General features: G+C 45.9%; 1 protein-coding gene across 1 annotated transcript in view; it reads left to right on the top strand.

The window, feature by feature from the left end:
- The window catches only part of LOC147116221 (L-fucose kinase-like), a 174,182-nt gene that overhangs the window by 27,616 nt on the left and 122,752 nt on the right, over positions 1-23,814 (top strand). Inside the window, exon 2 of the mRNA XM_085990960.1 lies at positions 125-332. Coding sequence (XP_085847086.1) covers positions 197-332 — 136 coding nt within the window. The 5' untranslated portion in view covers positions 125-196. The remainder of the gene's footprint in view (positions 1-124; positions 333-23,814) is intronic.

The raw sequence follows: 23,814 nt of genomic DNA, 5'->3' as shown, positions 1-23,814 counted from the left end.
TGCATGTTTTTGACCTATTATCCATTTCTCTAACTCCACTTCACTAGAACATTACACTTGGTCTTGACTCTCTCTGTGCAATGCCACAGATTGACAGGTAATAATTAATTTACTTTGTTTCTAGGAAGCAATTGGATTGGTCATGCGGTGCTTCTGAAGACCAACCGTGTGACACAAGGTGAAGAGATCTGAAGGGATGGCAAGCAAAGCTGGCAGACAACGTGTTGAGACTTTGGCAACAGAGAATTTTGGCAGCCAACCCAAAGGAGTGGAATGGACCATCATCGTCCTCACCTGCCAGTACAAAGATAGTGTGTACGCCTTCCAAAGAGGTACATGGGCAAGACCTGTAGGGAAAAACCGGGCATGAGCAGATTGTCAGGCCACCAGATATAACCACAGCTTGTGACTTGATAACTGTATCCATCCTGTAATAGAGTATTTAAAGAAGATTATCATAATAGTGCTCAAGATATTATCCTCGTCATCTTGCCTTGCAAATTGCCCACTGTGAATTGAAATTGTTTTTCCACAGCATGTAGAAATGCAAGGTGAGGGATGTTGTTGCTGGAGAGCGGAATGCTTTTTCCACTTTTTTTTTTGCAGCCAGAGTAAGAGTCAACCATTCTCGAGTCCGGTATAGCGTGGGGAATGAACAAGCATTTATAAAGCACTTTTCACGTTCTCAGGACATCCCAAAAGCCAACTAAGTACTATTGAAATGTCATCATTGTTGTAATGTAGAGAAATGTGGCAGCCATGTTGTGCACAGCAAGATCCCACAAATAGACAGCAGCACAGTACATGCAGAATTCCTCAGTCCTGCACTGAAGTGTCAACCTAGATTATGCGCTCAAATCTCTGGAGTGGGGTTTGAACCCACAATCTTGTGACTCGGGTGAGAGTGCTACCACTGAACCAAGGCTAACAGCTACAGACCGTGCCGATATATCAAAATTTTGGTATGGATCTTCCCTCCAGCATCAGTCTGTATTGAATTTTACTTTAGTATGCCGAAGCAATTTTGTGGCTTCGTTCAGCTGCACTCGCCTGGTCCCACCCTCGATCTGGCCTCCCCCTCTCGCAAGCTGATACTGCCAATGAGAGAGCAGCACTAACGCAGGCATTTCCTGTGGCAGTGGGCCCACTGATTTAAAACAAACAAACTCAGCAGCATAGATAGAGACGGTGCTGATTCCTGCTCTGGCTCTGACTGCTTTGTACTCCAGCTGGGAATCAAAGAGCAAAGGGTTGCAGACCAGGGCTAGGGAGTACTGTGCGGACTAAAACAGCTTGCAAATTGGGGAAATAGGGCCAAACTTAGGAACACAGTACAGATACGTGTAGGAGAGCCTGAGACGGGAGGAGAGCGGGGCTGGGCCAGGAGCAGAAGTCTGGATATTCTCAATATATCAAAGTTATATACAGGTTCTCTTGGATTTGGATATATGGAGACGTCACTGAATTAGGAAGGAAAGAATTAGAAAATAAAACTCTGAAATGTCTGCATAGTTGTACAAAATATAGTTTTCTTCTCCCAGTTTTCCCTCTCATTTTCTCCCCTCCTCTGCAGAAGGTAGTGACCCACATGAAGGTACAGTAGAAAAGTACCCCCCACGTTCCTGTGGTAATTTACACATGTGGCCTTGACAATGAGTGTTGGCAGGGTAATTGAGTGTGGGGTCACCTCAGCCAATCACAGGGCCTGTCCACATCTGCTATTCATATATGTATTTTGAATCCTAAGATAGGAATCGAGAGTGAGAAACTTGTTGTTAGTGTTTTTTCTTTTTCTAACCAGTATTACAATCCCAACTTCTCACCTCACCTAAGGAAGTCAAGATGAATTAGCTTCAGGACAGTAAACATGTAAGTGAATTTTGCCTAGTAAAGTGGCAGAGTCATGCATTTTTGGAGGAGTGGTAGGAAGTAGATGTATCTCACAGCAAAACTATTCTGTTCATATATTTCATGTAAAATTTACAAGGATGATGCCAGAACTGAGAGGTTATAACCATCAAGAAAGACTGAACAGGCTGGGGCTCTTTTCTGTAGAAAGGAGAAGGCTGAGAGGTGACCTAATAGAGCTCATTAAAATTATGAAGGGGTTCGATAGTGTAGATGTAGAGATGTTTCCACTTGTGGGGGAATCCAAAACTAGGGGCTGTAAATATAAGTTAATAAATCCAATAGGGAATTCAGGAGAAACTTCTTTACCTAGAGAGTGGTAAGAATGGGGAACTAGTTACTACATGGAGTGGTTTAAGCGAATAGCATAGATGCATTTAAGGGAAAGTTTGATAAGTACACGAGAGCAAAAGGAATAGAAGGTTATACGGATAGGATTAGATGAAGTAGAGTGGGAGAAGGCTTGTGTGAAGTATAAACACCAGCATAGACCAGTTGGGCTACATGGTTTGTTTCTGTGCTGTAAAATCTATGCAATTCTCTTTAAAATAAACCAGTTTATTAGTTTATAATTGTGCTTTTCAGTCTGCCTTCTCTAAAGACAGGAGAACTCACTTGCTAAATTATCTGGTACGTGTAACAACGGGTCTACATTACCAGTTGTTTTAATGATACCACTGTGGTCGGTGTTGCCATGAACTTTCCTTCTCCCTATATTCTCTTTGTTTTGAAATTAAGACTCATTGTTCAGTCTTGACCCTCAAAACAGTGGAACATTTTTGTTACTGTTCGGGCTTTTCCCCCAACAATTTATCCTTTGTTCAGAGCTACACTGCCACAGTTTCCTTATTCTAGGTCATGAGCAGGTTAGAACACTCGGGTTTAAAGGTTAACTCCAAACTGCTGTCAGTCACTTACTGGAGAATATGTGGGACCCCACGGTGTTCTCCCAGCACCTCAGAAGTTGGAAGGTAATGGGGGTGAAATTGGACTTCAGCTATAGTGCAATACAGGCGATAGCAAATCAGCAGCACATTTTACACCCTGCTCGATTTTCTCTGCCATTGACTTGAATCGAAAAGCCAATTGGGCAAGTTGTCAAATGGGCTGCCGATTCGCTATCACCCGCTTTGCACCTCACTGAAGTCCAATCTCGCCCCCAATATGCCTCCAGACCAGTGCCTGCAGGATAAACTACTTGGTCAGATTAATTTGCAGATAAAATAATATACAGAAACAAAAAGGCATGTCAAGATTTTAATGGAGTACAATGAGCAAACTTACAAAATATATAATGAACTGCTTTGACTGAAAGCAAGAAGTGACTATCTGAAATTCGTGTTGCTTTACTTAACAAATTGTTACTGATATAATCACTGTTTTATGTGAGACAATTTTGTGACGTTCCAATTCCACAATAACCTTGTATATGTTGGGTGCAGCAGAGGGTTACAGCTAGGGACCACAAAATGGTCTTTGGATTATAAGGGTGTCCTTTCTTTGATATAAAAGCACTCTTTGAAGATTTGCTCTTAACAAACACACATCATAGCAAGCAATGCATTAAAAATTCAGGAAATTGGTCACTTCTCAGTGGTCTTCACCCCTTCCCAAAGTATAATTTTAGCTAAGTAACCAGGTGCAGGTCACTCGGAGTTTAACTGTTTGGTCAGTAAATGTGCTTGCCTGTTTCAGGCTGCAGCTTAGAGGTGCAGGTCTGAAGCGCACAGCATATTAAGATTGTCTTGCATCTGTAGCAAAGTGAAATCTGAAGTGTGATGTTTGCACGTGCTGATGTACTGATAATAATATAGTTAATATAATTATCAATCAGTAATTTTGTAAAATTGTTGTGTGTCATGAGGCTCATTGAAACCTGCTATGTAAACATTTCCAATGAATTTTCCAATGTTAAAACAGCAACACTTAACTATTTATTTAACTGTCACACCACTAGGTGGCACTCTAATAGGAATTCCAAGTTAAATGATGACACTGACCGTTAAAGATTACTTGGCACACCACCAGGTGGTCGGTATTAACTTTTTCCCACAAGTTACTCAATTGTTTTCTGAAAAAAAGTCATCTGACATTTTATTTCTCTATCTGTAAATTTGGCATTCAACAAACTTTTAAAAATATAATTAATATAAATTGCAGAAAGTGTATTAAGCTGCACTGGAAACACTGGATTAACAGTGTATTAAGTGTGTCATTCCTCATCCTAATTTGAGTCAATTTTTCAAAAAACATGTTTGAAACAAACAGCCTCATATTACCAGCACTTGTGAAAAGGCGAGTCAAAACAGATAGGCAGTGTTTTTCTTCATCCTGATTTCAGTTCTTTAAAAAGCTAAGTAGGCTAAAATTTGAAAGCTAACAAAGCTTGTTTGAAGGTAATGTAGGCGAGGAGGAGGGAAGGCAGGAAACCAGTTGAGGATAAGAGCTAGGGCCACTGACTGTTCTCCACCAGAATTCTGGTGGAGTGATGGAGTGGATAGAAAGAAAGACTTCCATTTTATAGCGTTTTTCACGACCACTGGACGTCCCAAAGTACTTTGCAACCAATGAAGTACTTTTTGAAGTGTAGGAAACACGGCAGCCAATTTGCGCACAGCAAGTTCCCACCAACAGCAATGTGATAATGACTAGATAATCTGTTTTTTTTTTTTTTTAGTGATGTTGATTGAGGGATTGGCCAGGACACCAGGGATAACTCCCCTGCTCTTCTTCGAAATAGTGCCATAGGATCTTTTACGTCCCCCTTGGGATGGTAGACGGAGCCTCAGTTTAACGTCTCATCCGAAAGGTGGCAGCACTCCCTCAGTACTGCACTGGAGTGTCAGCCTAAATTTTTGTGCTCCAGTCTCGAGTGGGACCTGAACCCACGACCTTCTGACTCCGAGGCAAGGGTGCTACCAACTGAGCTACAGCTAGAGGGTATAGGGGAGGCAAGTGACGCTGGTGGGAGGGGAAAATGCCCGGTGCAGCAGGTCATTCAAAGAGGAAGTGAGAGAACAGGGAAGCAAGAGTGATGGGGGAGGTGATTGGAAGTGAGCTAGTGATCACTTTGGGCCAAATTTGCTGAAGTCACCACCAGAAAATACAGCCTGCAGCTCTACACCATGCCACCCACCACCTCCATCCAAAAAGGAAGAAGACAAATAAAAGCAAATGTGGGCGCAAAGAAGCAAAAAGAGAGTTAGTGAGATGGAAACAAAGGGAGAGAGACACACATACACAGAGGCAACAGGAACATGAAGACTATGGACAGGTAAAAGAGAGGACTAGTTCTCTGACTTAACTAGGCAATGCCATGGGAGATTTGCTAATATAACATATATTGTTATGACGGAATGGACTGTTTTATCACACTCTTCACCTCCCTTTCTTATACAAGTACAATTTTTTTTAATGCTATCTTGGTGCTTTTACTTTTATTTGTTTTCTGGATCTGTGTGATGCCGCATTTATTGCCTATCCCTAGAAGGTGGTGGTTGTAGTGTCCGTGTGTAGATAAAGACACTGAAGACAGGAGTTGGTTCATAGGTATTTACTAAGCAAGTCTGGGGGGGGGTTTCTAAAGGATATACACAATACACAGGCTTATATAGCCCAAGTGGCAATTACCGGCATTACGCACACCTGGGGCTCTTAAAGGCACATACACCATAATTCCTCCCCTTCTAGCTAACTAGTACATCATATTTTAAGTAATTATTAATTACATGTTATATGCAAAATAATATACATTGCTGTATTAATTAATTATAAGTTAGTCTCTCAGGAGGCTTCCTGACTCGGTCCGGATAACGCCTCGGGGGTGTAGTAGTTTCTGGTGGTGTAGTAGGTTCTTCTGGCAAGGCTGATTCGGCTTGAAGGCCAGTGTCGGGTTCATCGGGCTCCAGTATCACCGGATCGGAGGTAGATATGGGTATCTCTACTTCATCGTTAGATGTATAGAGTGGTGGTGTAGGTTGTCCCTTTTTCGGATGACTTGATGATTTGGTCAGCATGGCGCCTTATTATGCTGTCTCCGATGTCCACGGTATACATCAGTGGTCCTAATCGTGTGCAGATAGTTCCAGGCTGCCATTTCTCGGTACGGTAGTCCCGGGCCAAAACCGGTTGGCCTATCTGGAAGGCCCTAGTTGGCCTTTCATTCATGCCCTGAAACTGCCGGTTCTCCACGTCCCTTCGGATGTTGGGCTTGACCAAATCCAGCCGGCATCTTAGGTTTCTATTGTAGAACATCATGGTGGGAGTTTGGTTAGTAACCATATGTGTTGCATTCCTATATGCAAATAAGAAGTTATCCACCTTGTGCTGAAGTTTTATGTCTTCATTACCCATGGCCTTGATGGCCTTCTTGAAGGTCTGGACAAACCTTTCAGCCAATCCATTGGTGGCGGGATGGTATGGGGCGGACGTGTAGTGCTTTACCCCATTGTTCTTTAAGAACTTTCTGAATTCTTCGGACACAAATTGCGGTCCATTATCAGAACATATCTGCTCCGGCAGCCCATTCCTGGCAAATATGGTCCTTAATACTGTGATGGTTTTTTCCGTGGTGGTGGAGGACATCTTTATTACCTCCGGCCACTTGGAGTGTGCATCAACTGCGATTAAGAACATTGAGTCCATAAATGGACCAGCAAAGTCGATGTGCACCCTTTGCCAGGGAGATGAGGGCCACTCCCATGGATGTAGAGGGGCCTGTGGCGGAGCATTTTGGACCTTCTGGCATCCTAGGCAGCTCTTGGTCATGTCTTCGATGTCTCCATCGATACCTGGCCACCATACAAACGCCCTAGCTAGGTTCTTCATTTTCACTCCACCCAGATGCCCCTCGTGAAGCTCCTTTAGCACTTTATCCTGGAGTTTGGGTGGAATCACCACTCTGGATCCACACATCAAGGTTCCTCGGCACACTGACAGCTGTTCTCTTCTTTGCGAGAATGCTGGCAACAATGGTTCGCCATGTGCTGGCCATCCCTTCACTGTTAAATCGTAGACCCGTGAGAGAGTAGGGTCATTTCTTGTCTCCCTTTCAATGGCAGAATTTGTCACCGGTAGACATTCCACTATGGTAGAGTGGAATATCTCTACTGGGTCTACTGTAGGTGCCTCTTCTATCGTTGGCAACGGTAGGCGTGATAAACCGTCAGCATTCCCATGCTGTTTTGACCCTTTGTATTCAATGTTGTATTGGTGTGCCCCTAGAAAAAGGGACCACCTCTGTAGTCTTTGTGCCGTCATAATGGGGACACCTTTCTTAGGGTTGAATATGGAGATGAGGGGTTGATGGTCAGTCAGCAAGGTAAATTTTTGTCCGTGTAGGTAATGGTTGAATTTCTTCACTCCCCATACCAGGCTGAGTGCTTCCCTGTCTATCTGGGCATAGTTACGCTCAGCTGAGTTCAATGAGCGTGACGCAAAAGCTATCGGCCGTTCCGAGCCATCAGGGAATCTATGGGACAATACCGCTCCTATGCTGTAAGGGGATGCATCGCACGCCAGTCTGATTGGGAGTGATGGGTTGTAATGAGCCAAAATTTTCTCGGATGTGATTAAGTCTTTACATTTATGGAAGGCACGTTTACAGTCTTCGTTCCATTTCCAAATCACTCCTGTCTGTAGAAGATCATTAAGAGGGTGTAGAATAGTTGATAAGTTCGGTAAAAATTTATGATAGTAATTTATTAATCCCAGGAATGACCTTAATTGTGAAACATTTTCAGGTGCTGGGGCTTTTATAACTGCTTCAATTTTTTCAGGTGACTTATGCAACCCTTCCTTATTAATTATGTGGCCACAATATGATATCTGATATTGGAAAAATTCGCACTTGGGGCGATTTGCTCGTAGGCCCCGTTCTTTCAGCCTAGTGAGCACCTGCTCCAAATTGGCAAGGTGCTCGTTGTCGTTTTCTCCTGTTATAAGGATGTCGTCTAGGTAGCATTGAGTCCCCGGAATCCCTTGCAGGACTTGCTCCATAGCTCTTTGCCAGATAGCTAGAGCTGATGCTATTCCAAAAACCAGTCAATTGTACTGGTACAGGCCTTTGTGTGTGTTTATTGTGAGATACTTTTTAGAGGTCTCCTCAACCTCCATCTGTAGATATGCCTGTGCCAAGTCAATTTTTGTGAAACGTTTCCCTCCGGATAGTGAGGCGAAAATATCTTCTATCCTCGGAAGAGGATACTGTACCGTGTGAAGGACCGGGTTTACAGTCACCTTAAAGTCCCCACAGATGCAAATTTTTTTCTGTTCCTCATTTATTTCTCAATGTTTTTTTCATGACTGGAACGATGGGTGTTGCCCATTCGCTCCAATCTATTTTGGATAATACGCCTGCCTTTTCCAAATTCTTCAGCTCTGCCTCGACTGCCAGACGTATTGCGTATGGCACCGGTCTTGCCTTAAAATTTTTTGGAATTGCTGTATCTTCCACTTTTATTGAGGCGGTGATGCCTTTCAAGGTTCCTAGTTTCTCTTGAAACACTTCTTTGGCGTTGGCCAAGATGTCTTTTAATCATTCAGGTATGATGTCATCATTGTTTTTTTCCTTACTGGTCACCGTCAGTGCCTGAATGGAGTGCCAGTCTAAACGTATCTTCCTTATCCATTCACGTCCCAACAACGGTGGACCACCATCTTGCAGAATGTATAAATACAACTTTTGTATTTCTTTGCCGTTGTATACCACAGGCACCCTTATTTTTCCTTTGGGGTAGACTTTCTGCCCCGTATATGTTTTTAAGATAATGGATGTGTCTTTTAGAGGTATATGCGAAAATAGCCTCTCGTAATCTCGTCGATTTATTACGGCTAGAGCTGATCCTGTATCTAGCTCCATTTTAACTGGGGACCCTGCTATTGTGAGGGTAACCCAAATGGTTTGGTAATCCTCTTTGGCAAGTACATTATGTAATTTGAGACAGCTTAGTCTCTTGTTTCCGGAGTCGCTATCGCTATTCTGGTCTTCGGAGCTATTGTCCGTCATCATTTGTACCTTCCTGTACTTTTCTTTATTGATTTTTTGTTTTCTGTCAGTGGATTTATTTTGTCCAGATTGGCATATCCGTGCAATGTGTCCAATCTTACCACATTGCTTGCATGCTTTGCCCTTGAACCAGCAGTCCCTCTGGTTATGGGTGGATCTGCCGCAGCGATAACATCTTCCGAACTCCTGTGTCATTTTATGGGTGCCGAAGCCCTGTGTCTCTTGTTGTATCTCTGCAGCTCCTTTTGCTGCTGCTTCGTATGATACAGCCATACTGAAAGCTTTGTCCAATGTTAAATCTTTTTCAGAAAGCAGTCTTTTTTGTGTTCCTTCACTTAAGAGACCGCAAACAAATTTGTCTCGAAGATAATCCGATAGTCCTGCTCCGAATTGGCAGTACTTTGATAGCTTTCTTAATTCGTTTAGGTAATCAGCGTTACTTTCATTCTTGTGTTGATTTCTCTTGAAGAACTTGAATCGTTCCGCTATCAGCAGCGGTGTTGGGTTTAAATGCTCCTGCAGGGTATCAACAATTTATTTAAAAGTCTTGTCCTTTGGTTTGGCTGGAGTGATTAAATTTCATAACAGCCCGTATGTCTTCGCGCCCATTAAGTTCAGAAGTACTGAAGCTTTTTTTTCATCTGTTATTCCATTTGCAGTGCAATAAACCTCTACTCTTTCCACGTATGTGGTCCAATCTTCTATTTCGCCATCAAAAGCCTCAATATTACCAGATTTAGGCATTTCAGAAAAGATATGGCGCTTCCCGCGCTTTCCCGCCGCTGCTACCGATAACAACGCTGTTTTACTGTGGTTTCCGTTTATTCACTGTTGGAGACTCGTTCCCGACGGAGGTCTAAATGCTGACCTGCTTGCCGCGCCGGCCGTCTCTCGAGTGCACCCTCCCAGTCCGTTATTGCTTGCCTCCGATTTCGCTGCCTGTCTCAGCTGTAGAGCCCGCCGCTGGAGCTCCAGCCTGACGCCCAGGAAGGATTAGCGCAGTACCTGTCACCAGCTTGGCCAGCTGGTGAAACCACAGTTTCTCTTGCTTCCTTGAGTCTTCTGGACGCTGGAGGAACCGATGTCCTTGAGGTGCTGCCGAATTGCAGGTAAGTCCGTTTCCACTTCGTCGCCACTGTAGTGTCCGTGTGTAGATAAAGACACTGAAGACAGGAGTTGGTTCATAGGTATTTACTAAGCAAGTCTGGGGGGGGTTTCTAAAGGATATACACAATACACAGGCTTATATAGCCCAAGTGGCAATTACCGGCATTACGCACACCTGGGGCTCTTAAAGGCACATACACCATAATTGCTCTTAAAGGCACATACACCACAGTGGTGGGCCTGCTCCTTGAACCGCTGCAATCCTTGTGGTAATGGTGCTCCCACAATGGTGTTGCTAGGGAATCCCAGGGTATTGTTCCACTGATGATGAAGGAACGGCAATATGTGTCCAAGTCAGCATGGCGTGTGACTTGGAGGTGATGGTGTTCACACATGGGGTACGGTAGCATAGTGCCTATGCTATGGACTAGTATTCAGTTAATTAAATAAATCTGGAATAAAAAAGCTAATGGTGACCATGTAACTATTGGATTGTTGTAAAAACCCATCTGGTTCACTAATGTCCTTTAGGGAAGGAAATCTGTCATCCTTACCCGGCCTATATGTGACTCCAGTGGTTGACTCTTAACTGCCCTCTGAAATGGCAGCTCACCACCACCTTCTCAAGGGCAATTAGGGATGAGCAATAAATGCTGGCCTTGCCAGTGACGCCCACATCCCGTGAATGAATTTTTAAAAAATTGCTTCTCATGTCCTTTTCAGTGGTTGGTATGTGACTTGGAGGGGAGCTTAGCGGTGATGTCCCACGATATTGCTGCTTGGTGGTAGAGGTTGCACAGTTGCTAACGTGTGTGCTGAAGATTGTACATACTGCAGCCACAGTGTGCCAGTGATGGAGGGACTGAATATTGATTCCAGTAGCAAGGGCGCTGATCAAGCGACTTGCTCTGTCCTGGGTGGTGTTGAGTTTCTTGTGTTGAGGCTGCATAAATCCAGACAACTGCTGAGTTTCCTGTCTCACTCCTGACTTGAGCCTTGTAGATGGTGGAAAGGCTATGCGGGGTCAGGAGGTGAGTCACACGCCAGTTGCTGCTCTGCTCTTGCAGCTGGTCCAGTTCAGCTTTTGATCAATGGAGACCCTGGAAGTATGGTACCACTGCGTATGGCTTCAGCCACTGGAGATTTTTCCCTTTGACACCCCCAGTGACTTCAGTTTTGATGAGCTTCTTGATGCCATGCTTAGTCGAATGACGCCTTGATGTCGAGGGCGACTACCGTCGCCTCTTCTCGAGCGAAACTCAAATTAAGTGGTGAGAAGGCATTGTGTGACTATGGGTGACTCCTTCCATTAGCCTGGTTGTATTATCCTATTTTTGTGGATAGGACATTCCTGGACAATCTTCCACATTGTCTGGATGGGCAATAAATGCTGACCTTACCAGCGACACCCACATGCGTAGTATGATTTTTTTTTTTAAAAGCAAGATGTGTTGCTATGATCCATAGCCTTTGGATGTTATCTGCTGCTTCATGTCAGGTGGAATGAATCAAATTTGCCGGACATGCGGAGAAGGCCGAGGAGGATCATCCACTTGGCTGAAGACACTTGCAAACGCTTCAGACATGTCTTTGTCTGGGATGTTGGCTGATATATATGATTCTGTGTCGGAACAGCTCTCCAAACTTGGGATGTCGGTGAGGACTTTGTAGGGTTGACTGGGCCGAGATTGGCATAGTCATTTCCTATCTCAATTATTTATAAGTGGGTGGGCATTAAAAATCAACCACATAGTGTGGTGCTGGAGTCACGTGTAGGCCAGACTGGTAGGGATGGCAGTAGGGTTGCCAACTCTGGTTGGTCATATTCCTGGAGGTTTCATCATATGATCTCGCACCTTCAACAAGTCTGCATAGTTATGAACGACCCTTTTTCCCCAGTTCCAATAAATTCTATAACTAATAAACAAAAGTGTTCAAAGAAAATGAAAAAGACACTTGCCCCTGTGATTTTTCTCCTAGGTTGCTTGTAACAGTGTCCAATCGATTAATCTTCAATTCCTGGAAACTCCAGGGCAATCCTGGAGGGTTGGCAACCCTAGGTGGCGGGCTCCCTTTGCTGAAGGACATTTGTGAACTGGTTGGGTTTTTATAATATTCCAGATACTCATAGTTTAAAAAAAATTACCCAGTTGGTGCTAAGAAGCAGCTTTAAAGGAGATTATTGCAATGCAAAATTCAGTTTCTGTGCAGTAAATTCTATATAAAAATATTATAGTCAGTAATTATGAAATAAAGAACTTGAATTTATAAAGTACCTTGTTGCATCTCTTAGGACGTCCCAAAATGCTTCAGTCAGTGAATCAGTTTTGCTATGTGGGTAAGCATATTTGCACTCCCAAGTCCCAAAAACAACACACAAGATGAACAGCCGGTTAATCTGTTCTGTTCTTGGGTGGTTTTTGTTGAGAGGTGAATGCTGGTCAGGACAGTGAGGCCATTACCTCTGAACAGTACCATGGGATCTTTCATGAACCACTGCAACAAGTAGACAGGATCTGTATTTAATGTCTCCTCAAGGGCAATACTTCTGTCAAGCAACACCCCCCCCCCCCCCCTGCACTGTGTGGTGTGTGTGTGCCTATATTAAAAGAAGGAAAGAGCATGCATTTATGTAGCTCCTTTCATGATTTCAGGACATCCCAAAGGGCTTTACAGCCAATTAAGTACTTTTTGAAGTGTAGTCACTGTTGTAATGTAGTTAATATGACAGCCAATTTTGCACACAGCAAACTCCCACAAAAAGCAATGAAATAATGACCAGATAATCTGGGGTGAGGGAGGGGGTAAAAGTGTTGGTTGAGATAGACGCATTAGCAGGACATGGGATAACTCTCCTGCTCTTCTTCGAATATTGCCGTGGGATCATTTACATCCACATGAGAGGACAGATGGGGCCTCAGTTTAATCTCTCATCTGAAAGACGACCGCTCTGACAGCGCAGCGCCCTCTCAATGCCAGCCTGGATTATGTGCTCAAGTCCGGAGTGGGATTGACCCTAAAACCTTCTGACTCCAGTGAGAAGGCTACTGACTGGACCAAAGTGACATTTCTTGAACAAAAGAGTAGATCTTCTGGGATTAGCTGGGGTAGTACTACCGCCCGCTACACTCAGGCAACGCCTAAGTCCCAGTGGATGGCCTGGAGGTGGTTGACAGACCCTTCTTTACTTGCTTCCTCCTCTCGCTCATATGGTCGCTCCCTTAAACTACCTTGTTTTTCCTTTCAGCCTCGGTGGTGCCCTCCGGACTGTGACATTTGGCAAATGCTAGCACTGAGACTTCTAAACAATGAGAAAGAAAGCAAAGCCGTTTAATCATAATGTGGAGCTGAATTTTTAAACCGCGTGAGCCACAAAAATAGGTGACCTTTTTTAATCCAAAATGACTGAGTCACTCCCAATGAGTGCGATGAGTAGATCAGAGTATGCGATGGCTAGATCTGAGTGTTCTGCTATGTGGTTCCACTGTCTTTAGGCCAATGCATGCCCTCCGTTTAACCTCGCTCTCGGGAATGCTAATTAGTTGCAAAGCATTGATTGGCAGAATGCTGTCAGATGTGTCTCCTAATGCACTGAGACTGTTGCTATGTGTTATTTTTATTCAGGATATCTGTACCTGGGCATTATTTACAGTTCACGTACCCATTCTAGCAAGATCTGCAGCACTACATCTGGCCCAGTGTTTACTTTGTTAAATAGATTTCTGGTCAGGTCAGTACAGTACACTCACTTGCCTCTCCAGGGCTCCTTGCAGATTGGAAATGAAACACAATGAACTTGAGAGATAGAGGACGTTATTTAGAATAGACACCTTCACTTCAGAAGGCCAGGCAGTTTCCATGGAAATGTGATTTGCTGCCATTCTTGCTCCATGGTAATGTTAGTGTGACCATGCAGAAAACATCCGTATTTAATAGATTTTGCTGTGATTAATCATGAGAGGAGAATGGCCTATTTCTGGCCTACCCTCAGGCTAAAGGACTTTTGGAGATCTGTATGCTAATGTTGCTGACTGTTCCCTTGTGAGTATTGATGGCAGTCAGGCCTTGTGGTGGGTGGTTGCTGTAGTTACACTTGAAATGTCCATTAACCCTTTCTGGAGTCCAGCACGATTTTTGTACCAAAATCAAAAGCATGTGTGTTTGAGGCTTTTACTTTCGGCTTTGCTCAGTTGCTGGCACTTCTGCCGCTTGAGTGAGAAGATTGCGGTATGAGCCCCATACCAAGAGTTTAAGCTTATACTCTAAATTGATGCTTCAATACAGTATTACAGGAGTGCTTCAATGTTGCAGGTGCCTTCCTTTGGGCCCATGCTGATGCTTCAAATGGGTGTTAAAGACTTGAAGAAGCATGGAGTTCTCTGGGCATCCTAATGAATCTTCCTCTTGCAACCAATATGTAAAACAGATAATTTGTCATTCATCTCTGCTGTTTGTGGGATCTTGCTGTTTGCAAAAATGCCTGCCATGCTTGCCTACCTAACAACAGTCACTGCACTCAGTAATTCATTCTATGTGAAGATCCTTGAGACATTAGAGAGGTGTGTGATAAGGTGCTAGATAAATGCAATCAATTTAATACATGTGTACACACTAACTATGAATCTTGTAGGAACGGAGGTTCCTATCGAAAAGACTGAGTTTGACTCAGGCAATTAAAACAATGAACTTTAATGGAACAAAACAGGTTTTAACTAGAAACTGCTGGAATACATCGAATACAGGTCTGCTCTCCTTGAAGGCTCCATGAGGACTGATCCTCTGGTCTGAAAGCTGACGTCATGACGTTCTTCCCGCCATTGGGGAATCACGTGACTAACGGCATAACGTCATCACGTTGAAACCGCGCTGTAAAGGTAACTAGACATTGTACAGTCAAACAGTGTAATTAAAGGTACAGACACAGACAGTAACTACATTGCTGTTAAAGGAATTATGTACAACCGCTCTGAGTCCTTTTGGTGGCTCTGCCACAATCTCTTAATTGACTGCAATGAAGGAGGCTATTTACGACCTCGGTGAGAAAAATCATATGGTCTGGGGAGAGAGAGAAAAAAGAAAAAAATTCAAACGCTAAAACTCTTGCCTAAAAACAGAAAATGATAGAAATATGCAGCAGTTTAGTCAGCATCTGAAAAGAAACACCAATTCATGTTTTTGGGTGTAGACTCATCAGACTGCTGACTCATTCAACCTGAAACATTGGCTAGTCAGTCTTTTTGGTTACATGACCAAGCACATTGGAAAGGTGGAAGTTTGCTGCCTCTGGCTATAGTTTTATTTACCGTTTTGTTTAATCACGAGTAGCTTGCTTAGTCTCAATACATTTCTCATCTTCTTCGATGACATATTGGATAACATTGGAACTGATGTCTGCTGTTGACACTCTCCTTTACTTCCCATGTGTAAAACGGGCGACAATAGATTCACTGCAGATAGGTATAGACAAATTTGACAGTAATCAAACAAATAGTGTGTCATGTTGAGTGCTAACTCATTAAATCTGGTGGAAAAAAACTTGGCCTTTAATATTGCCCACTCAGCCCAAAAAAAGAGTATCAACATCTCTTCAGTTGGCAATCCTCAAGCCCTTGGCTAATTACATTCAAGATATGCTGAGCAAACACATGGACGGAAGAACTGATAGAATAGCAGGAGTTGTTGAGAAAGCTCTGCCATACCCGTCGGCAACATCAGTGCTCTACAAAGTCTAGACCTGCCAAGTGATGGAGCACTTAAGCAAAATACTGCGGATGCTGGAAATCTGAAATGAAAACAAAAAATTCTGGTTACAGTCAGTAGGCCAGGCAAAATCTGTGGAGGGAGAAACAGAGTTAACATTTCCGGTCAATGACCTTTCATTATTACGGAAATCTTGCTTGGCATGTTGCAGAGAAAACCTGTCTTTTACTTATGGACTCTGATCCAAAGTTACTAAGGCTTAGATAAGGCTGGCCTACTCTTTACCAAAGTCCATCCTGTATGTTGGATAATTCCTTCCATACCCTTTTAACCGATTCAAAATGCTAGAGCCAGTAATTTGCGGTCAGCGGCGAAGCTAAGGCACTTGCCACTGACCCCGAAGAAAGCTGCCCACGGAGATCTCGCGATTTCTGTGGAGAGAAGTTTGCCTTTTTTGATGTTCTATTGATTTCAGTGCTCTGTAATGGGAATTCATATGGCAATGCTGCAGTGACGTCAACAAGCTGTTTAAGCAGCCAATCACATTGCAGAATTCTCACAGACAAGAAACCAGGAAATGAGAAGCTGCTTTTATCCGGACTTTAAAAAAAAATCTCTGAGGGTGAAATAAAGATTGGGACTCTCACATGGGGGATAAGGTAGAACTGTGCTAGCTCTTCAATTCCTGACTGGAAGAGCACCACCATGGTCAGTGGCAATTGAGATTGGTCTTGACATTTATGCCAGCAACTCGAGAGCTGCTGCAGTTTGGCTGCAACATTCGATATCGATCCAAAACCTTGGCCTGGATTATTAGAGGCAAAACGTTGTACATTGCTGCTTCAGCCTGTGTGGAACTTCCAATCAGCGGTCACCACGTGGCGTTCTGCCCCTTTTATTTGAAGGAGCTGGAATTGGTTGCATGTACACTCGGCCATGGCGGAACGCTCCGATATGCTAGCATGCTGTCTCTAGGGCACTTGCCGCCTTGATAATTACTGTTAGAGGATGGGTGTTCTTATAAGTTACTCTTCAAAATAGTAGGGTTCGAAGCAGCAATTATTGACATTCATAGGATTTAAGATACAGTAATAGCTATTATAAAAATAATTTATCATACCCTCAACAGCACATTTATGGTGATAGCTTGCAAGATCACCGGTGAATTCAAACATGTTACAGTTTCGAGCTTGAGGTTTTCCAGGCTGATCAGACCTCATTGAATTTTGAGGTATCTCTCCTAACGCCCACTTTGAAAATGTTTTTCTAACTTTCACGTGCTCTTTTGCGCACTTCTCTGTTGCCAACTCAAATGTTCTCCAGCACTGGTCTCTGGTAGCACCAGCTTCTTCTATACACCGATGGAATGGCTGCACTTTGGCCGGAGACTTTACCACCTCCTCTGGTAACCGGGCAGATTCAAAGTCTGAAAACGGTTGTGCTTTAAATGCAGGGAACTCCGTCGTCTCCTTGTGCAATTCCTGTATTTTCTTCTGCTTTAACACTTCCCTCTGTTTGCCCCGGGCCTTGAGATGAGAGTAGCTGAATTTCTACAATCTTGCCTTCCAAGGATTTTGGCTTGAATGGGGCACCATAGTGTGGCATGGGAATACTTCATCACATGCTTTTCGTCCTCTCTCCTCTCCTGAGTCAGAAGGTTGTGGGTTCGAGTCACACTCCAGATACTTGAGCACATAATCCAAACTGACACTCAGTGCAGTACTGAGGGAGTGCTGCACTGAGGGAGTGCTGCATTGTCGGAAATTCTGTCTGCCCTTTTAGCTGGACATAAAAGATCCTATGGCACTATTTTGAAGAAGAACGGGGGAGTTCTCCCCAATGTCCTGGCTAATATTTATCCCTCAACCATCATTAAAATTTATATGGTTATTATCCCATTGTAGACCGGAGCAGCGGCGGCAGCGAGGAGGCGGAGGATAAATTGAGCGGGAGGGCCTGAGGGAGCGGAGACTGGAGCAGTGGCAGAGGATAAATTGAGCGGGAGAACCTGAGGGAGTGCAGAATGGAGCAGCAGCGAGGAGAGGGAGGATAAATCGAGCGGGAGGCACAGAGAGCGCAGAATGGAGCAGCGGCGGCAGCGAGGAGAGGGAGGATAAATTGAGCGGGGGGCACAGAATGGAGCAGCGGCGGCAGCGAGCAGGCAGAGTACTTCCAGCGAAAGCAACAACTGCAAAACAGCTAAAGTGACGTCCCAACCAGGGAAGGAGCTGATTGGTGAGTAGCTGGTAGGTATTTCTAGTTTTTTTTAAAGTTCAAATTTATTCCTGCTAAGTTAGTTAATAGTCTGTTAAATAGAGGCATGGCAGCTCAGTCCCGTGGAATGCACATCTTGTGCTGTGTGAAAAATCCAGGATGCTTCCCGTGTCCTGGACAACCACATGTGCAGGAAGTGTCGTCAGCTGGAGGAGCTCGAGCTCCGGGTTTCATAGCTTGAGCGGTAGCTGGCATCACTGCGGTGCATCAATGAGACTGAGAGCTATGTAGATAGTACATTTCAGGAGGTGTTCACCTCTCAGCTAAGGAGTGTGCAGGCAGAGAGGGAATCGGTGACCATCAGACAGAAGAGGAGGACCAGGCAGGTAGTGCACCTCGCTCTCCAACTAGTATTTGGTTCTGAGTACTGGTGAGGGTGATGGTCCCTCTGGGGACTTTAGCCAGAGCCAAGTCTGCGGCACCATGGGCGGCTCAGCTGTTCAGGGCGGGTGGAAGAAGAGTGGGAAAGCAAGTGATAGGTGATTCGATAGTTAGGGGAACAGACAGGTGTTTCTGTGGCCGCAGACATGATTTCAGGATGATATGTTGCCTCCCTGGAGCTAGGGTCAAGGATGTCACCGAGCGACTGCAGAACATTCTGAGGCGGGAGGGTGAACAGCCAGAGGTCGTGGTCCATATCGGTACCAATGACATAGGTAGAAAGAGGGATGAGGTCCTGCAGGCAGATTTCAGAGAGCTAGCAAAGAGATTAAAAAGCAGGACCTCAAAGGTAGTATCCTCCGGATTACTCCCATTGCCACGCGCTAGTGAGTATAGAAATAGGAGGGTAGCGCAGATGAATGCGTGGCTGGAGAGATGGTGCAGGAGGGAGGGCTTTAGAATCCTGGGGCATTGGGACCAGTTCTGGGGGAGGGGGAACCTGTACAGGCCGGACGGGTTGCACCTCAACAGGGCCGGAACCAATATCCTCATGGGGAGATTTGCTAGTGCTGTTGGGGAGGGTTTGAACTAATTTGGCAGGGGGATGGGCACCATGATGTAATATTAGAAAGGGGAAATAAAGTGCTCAAAGGATTGGGAGAGGCAGAGAGCACTAAAGTAAGAAAGAATAAGGTATTAGGTGGGGTCAAACTAAGAGAGAATGCCGTATGGTCTAGGATGGGTTTACAGTGTAGCAAACATGGTAAGTGAGCTGCAGGCACAAATAGCCACATGGGAATATGATGATGTGGCAATAACTTAGACCTGGCACAAAAAAGAGCAGAATTGGGTATTCAATATTCCTGGTTATAAAGTGTTCAGGAAAGATAGGAGGTGGTGTGGCAGTATTGGTCAAGGAGAATGTTACAGTACTGGAGAGGAAAGATGTCCTGGAGGGGTTCGATAGAATCTATATAGCTAGAGTTAAGAAATAATATAGGTGCCATTACACTACTAGATGTATTCTATAGACCACCAAATAGTGGGAAAGATATGGAGGAGCAAATTTGCAGAGAAATTATAGAGAGGTGCAAGAACTGTAGAGTAGTAATAATGGAGGACTTCAACTATCCTAATATAGACTGGGATCGTAATAGCGTTAAGGCAAAGAAGGGGAACAATTGCTGAAGTGTGCTCAGGAGAACTTTCTTGATCAATACATTTCCAGCCCAACGAGGGAGGAGGCATTGCTGGATCTGCTACTGGAGAATGAGAGGTCAAGTGGAGCAAGGTGAACATTTAGGGAACAGTGATCATAGTATCATAAGGTTTAGATTAGCTATGGAAAAGGACAGCGAACAATCTAGAGTAAAAATGTTTAACTGGGGGAAGGCCAATTTCAGTGGGTTGAGAATGGATCTTGCCCAGGTAAACTGGAATCAAAGATTGTCAGGCAAAACTGTAATGGAACAATGGGCTGCCTTTCAAGAGGAAATAGTTCAGGGACAGTGTAGGTACATTCCCACTAGGGGGAAAGGCAGGGCAACTAAAGTCAGGGCTCCCTGGATGATGCAGAAAAAGAGTGTATATGACAGATGTCAGGTTGCAAATGCATCTGACAATCAGGCTACACATAAAAAAGTCAGAGGAGAATTGAAAATGAAAATAAGAGGGATAAAGAGAGAGTATGAGAATAGAGCGGCAATCCAAAATCTTCTGTAGGCATATAAATAGTAAAAGGGTAGTAAGAGGAGGGGTGGGGCCAATTAGGAACCAAAAAGGAGACCACGCATGGAGGCAGAGGGTATGGCTGAGGTTGTGGCAGAGCCACCAAGGGGACTCTGATCTTATGTACATAATTATCTTTAACTAATTGTTAGCTACAGAATGAATCTGTATCTCTGTTCATATTATCGCATGTATATAGCGCGATCTCTTTAAGACTGAAACCCAACGCGATGACGTCATCACGTTGATCACGTGATCCTCCAGCGGCGGGAAAACGTGATGACGTCATGACGTCCGACCAGGGAGGGGCTCTAGTCAGTCCTTGTGGAGCTAGCAACCAGTACAGACCTGTTATCCAGCTTTCCATTGTTTTAGTGTTAAACTCTGTTTATAAGTATTAAACATCGTTTGTTTAATAGACTGACTCGATCTCAGTCCTTTAGTTAGGAATCTAGCCGTTCCTACAGTGGTGACCCCAAATTTTCGTGGACAATTTTCGCAAAAGAATTGTAACGAAACATGGAAGCACACGCCGTGGCTTTGAAGCTCCCACAGTTTTGGGAACAACATGCTGCCTCCTGGTTCATCCAAGCAGAAGCACAATTCGAACTCCGTAACATCGCCGCGGATCAGACCCGCTACCTCCACGTGGTCTCCGCACTCGACAGCTCCACGGCCGCAAGGATCATCAGCCTGCTCAAAAAAAACCCAGAGGCCAGCAAGTATGATGCTCTTAAAGCGCGGTTAATACAGGTCTTCGGACTCACGAAGGCAGAGCGGGCCCGCCGGCTGCTCGCTATGCCCGGCCTGGGCGATTCCAAGCCATCTGAGTTAATGAGCCAGATGCTCATGCTCCTGGGCTCCGAACCCCAATGCTTCCTTTTTTGGGAGTTATTCCCCGAACAGGTTCAAGCCGCTCTTGCTAGATCGGACACCGCGGATTGCGCAGCACTGGCTGCAGAAGCAGACACAGTTTATGCGGTCACGCAGCAATACTGCTCCGCCACGAGACAACCCTCCTCCGTGGACGCCGCCCCGACGCCTCCATCCCCCGGCTTGTATTTTTACCATGCCCGTTTCGGCGCGAAAGCCAGAAGCTGCCGCCCTCCTTGCAGTTTTGCGCCTAAAAAAAAAACAGCAACCCTGGCAGCAGCCCCAGAAAAGGAGGATCGAGTTTAAGGTACGGGCCGCGGCCGCGATGGCGATTGGGAATTCTGGGAAGCTCCTCTACATTACCGATTCCCTTTCAGGCCGGCGCTTTTTATGCGACACCAGGGCGCAGTGCAGCGTCCTTCCCGCCTCAGCACTTGACATCCAGTCTGGGAGGCACGGTCCCGCCCTCGAGGCAGCTAATGGTGGGGCCATTCGTACCTTTGGCAAACAGCAGGTCCGGGTGTGCTTCGGCGGACAACGGTTTCTGTGGGAATTTATCACAGCCAAAGTTTCACAAGCCATCCTCGGCGCGGATTTCTTATGCGCCAACAGCCTCTTGGTAGATGTCCGAAACCGTCCACTGGTCAACGCGGCTACTTTCCATTCCATTCCGTGCTTCCGCAGTTCCGCACTGGCCCATACTGTGTCCTGCGCGTTACCCTCACCGGACGAATTCACCCGCCTACTAAGTGAATTCCCAGAGCTGACCAAGCCCACTTTCTCCACCTCTGCAGCAAAGCATGGTGTCCAACACCACACTACTACGACCGGCTCCCCAGTGTACGCACGAGCTCGGCGACTGGAACCCGGTAAGCTCGCGGCAGCGAAGGCCGAGTTTGCCACGATGGAGCGGCTGGGGATTATTCGCCGGTCGAATAGTCCCTGGTCCTCACCCCTACATATCGTTCCAAAGCCCGGCGGCGAATGGCGGCCATGTGGGGACTACCGTCAACTGAATGATGCAACGACGCCCGATCGGTACCCGATTCCGCACATTCAAGACTTTTCCGCCCATTTAGCGGGAAACTCCATCTTCTCCAAGGTCGACCTCGTCCGGGGCTACCATCAGGTCCCCGTACACCAGCAGGACATCCAAAAAACTGCGGTTATTACTCCCTTTGGACTGTTCGAGTTCCTCAGAATGCCTTTTGGGCTCAAGAACGCCGCGCAGGCCTTTCAACGACTCATGGACTCGGTCCTGCGGGATCTTTAGTTTTTATTTGTCTATCTGGACGATATCCTGATAGCCAGCTCCACCAAAGCGGAGCACGTCGACCATCTCCGCACCCTTTTTCAGCGCCTCAGCCAGCATGGCCTCATAATCAACCCAGCCAAATGCCAGTTCAGCCTACATCAGATTGATTTCTTGGGCCACCGCATTACCCAGGAGGGTGCAATCCCGCTGCAGTCAAAGGTCGAAGCAATTTCGGCATTCCCGAAGCCACAGTCCACCAAAGCCCTCCAAGAATTCCTGGGCATGGTGAACTTTTATCACCGCTTTGTGCCGAAGGCAGCGCAACTCATGCAGCCCCTCTACGAGGCCCTCAAAGGCAAGATGGGAAAGGATGCAATAACCTGGACGGCGGCAATGGACGACGCTTTCGACGACACAAAAACCGCTCTAGCCAATGCAACTATGTTGGCGCACCCTCTGCCAGGAGCCACCATCGCCCTCACCACGGACGCTTCCGACTGTGCCATAGGCGCCGTGCAAGCACAGTGAGTCAACGGGTCGTGGCAGCCACTGGCGTTCTTCAGCCGCCAACTCCGGCGCAACGAACGCAAATATAGTACTTTCGACCATGAGGTGCTGGCACTGTTCCTGGCCATTCGCCATTTTCGTTTCCTGTTGGAGGGATGGCCCTTCACCGCATTTGTAGATCACAAACCACTGACTTTTGCAATGGCCAAGACCGCCGAACCGTGGTCGGCCCGACAGCAGAGACAGCTAACTTACATTTCAGAATTCACGACAGACATCCAGCACGTAGCTGGCAAGGACAATTTGGTAGCCGATTGCCTTTCTCGCATGCCCGTATGGACAGTCCAGTTGGGCATCGATTATGCCCTCCTGGCCACCGACCAAGCATCGGACCCTGAAACGCAGTCGTATCGCGCCAACACCTCTAGCCTCCAACTGGCCGATGTGCAATTCCACGCAGCAGGCACCTCGTTGCTCTGCGATGTCTCCATGGGGGACCCTCGCCCGATCGTTCCACCTGCTTGGCACCGCCAAGTCTTCGATGCCATCCATGGGCTTTCGCACCCGGGTGTGAAAGCATCCCAAAAATTACTGTCGGCTAAGTTCGTCTGGAGAGGAATGCGTAAGGATATCCGCGACTGGGCTAACACCTGCGTCATCTGTCAAAAGTCTAAGGTGCAGCGCCACGTCAGGGCCCCATTGGTCACGTTCGCTGTACCAGAACGGCGATTCGACCACGTCAACGTGGCTCTCGTCGAACCGCTGCCACCGTCCCAGGGTTTCACACACATTCTAACCATGGTCGATCATACTACCAGATGGCCCGAGGCAGTACCTTTGGCGTCTACTACGTCTGCCGATGTAGGTAGAGCATTCCTCTCCTCGTGGGTCGCACGTTTCGGCGTTCCGGCGAATATTTCTTCAGACCGCAGTCCACAATTCTCGTCCGAGCTCTGGAACGCTGTGGCCCAGGGTCTTGGCACCAAACTCCACTGCACTACAGCCTATCACCCACAGGCAAACGGTTTGTGCGAATGTTTCCACCGATCGTTAAAGGCATCGCTGAGAGACAGCC

This window comes from Somniosus microcephalus, chromosome 6, assembly GCF_052327205.1.
Source record: "Somniosus microcephalus isolate GS21.2 chromosome 6, FLI_Smic_1.0, whole genome shotgun sequence".
Classification (NCBI taxonomy): Eukaryota; Metazoa; Chordata; class Chondrichthyes; order Squaliformes; family Somniosidae; genus Somniosus; species Somniosus microcephalus.
The sequence above is the reverse complement of the archived record's forward strand: the minus strand, read 5'-3'. Positions and strand labels throughout refer to the sequence as shown.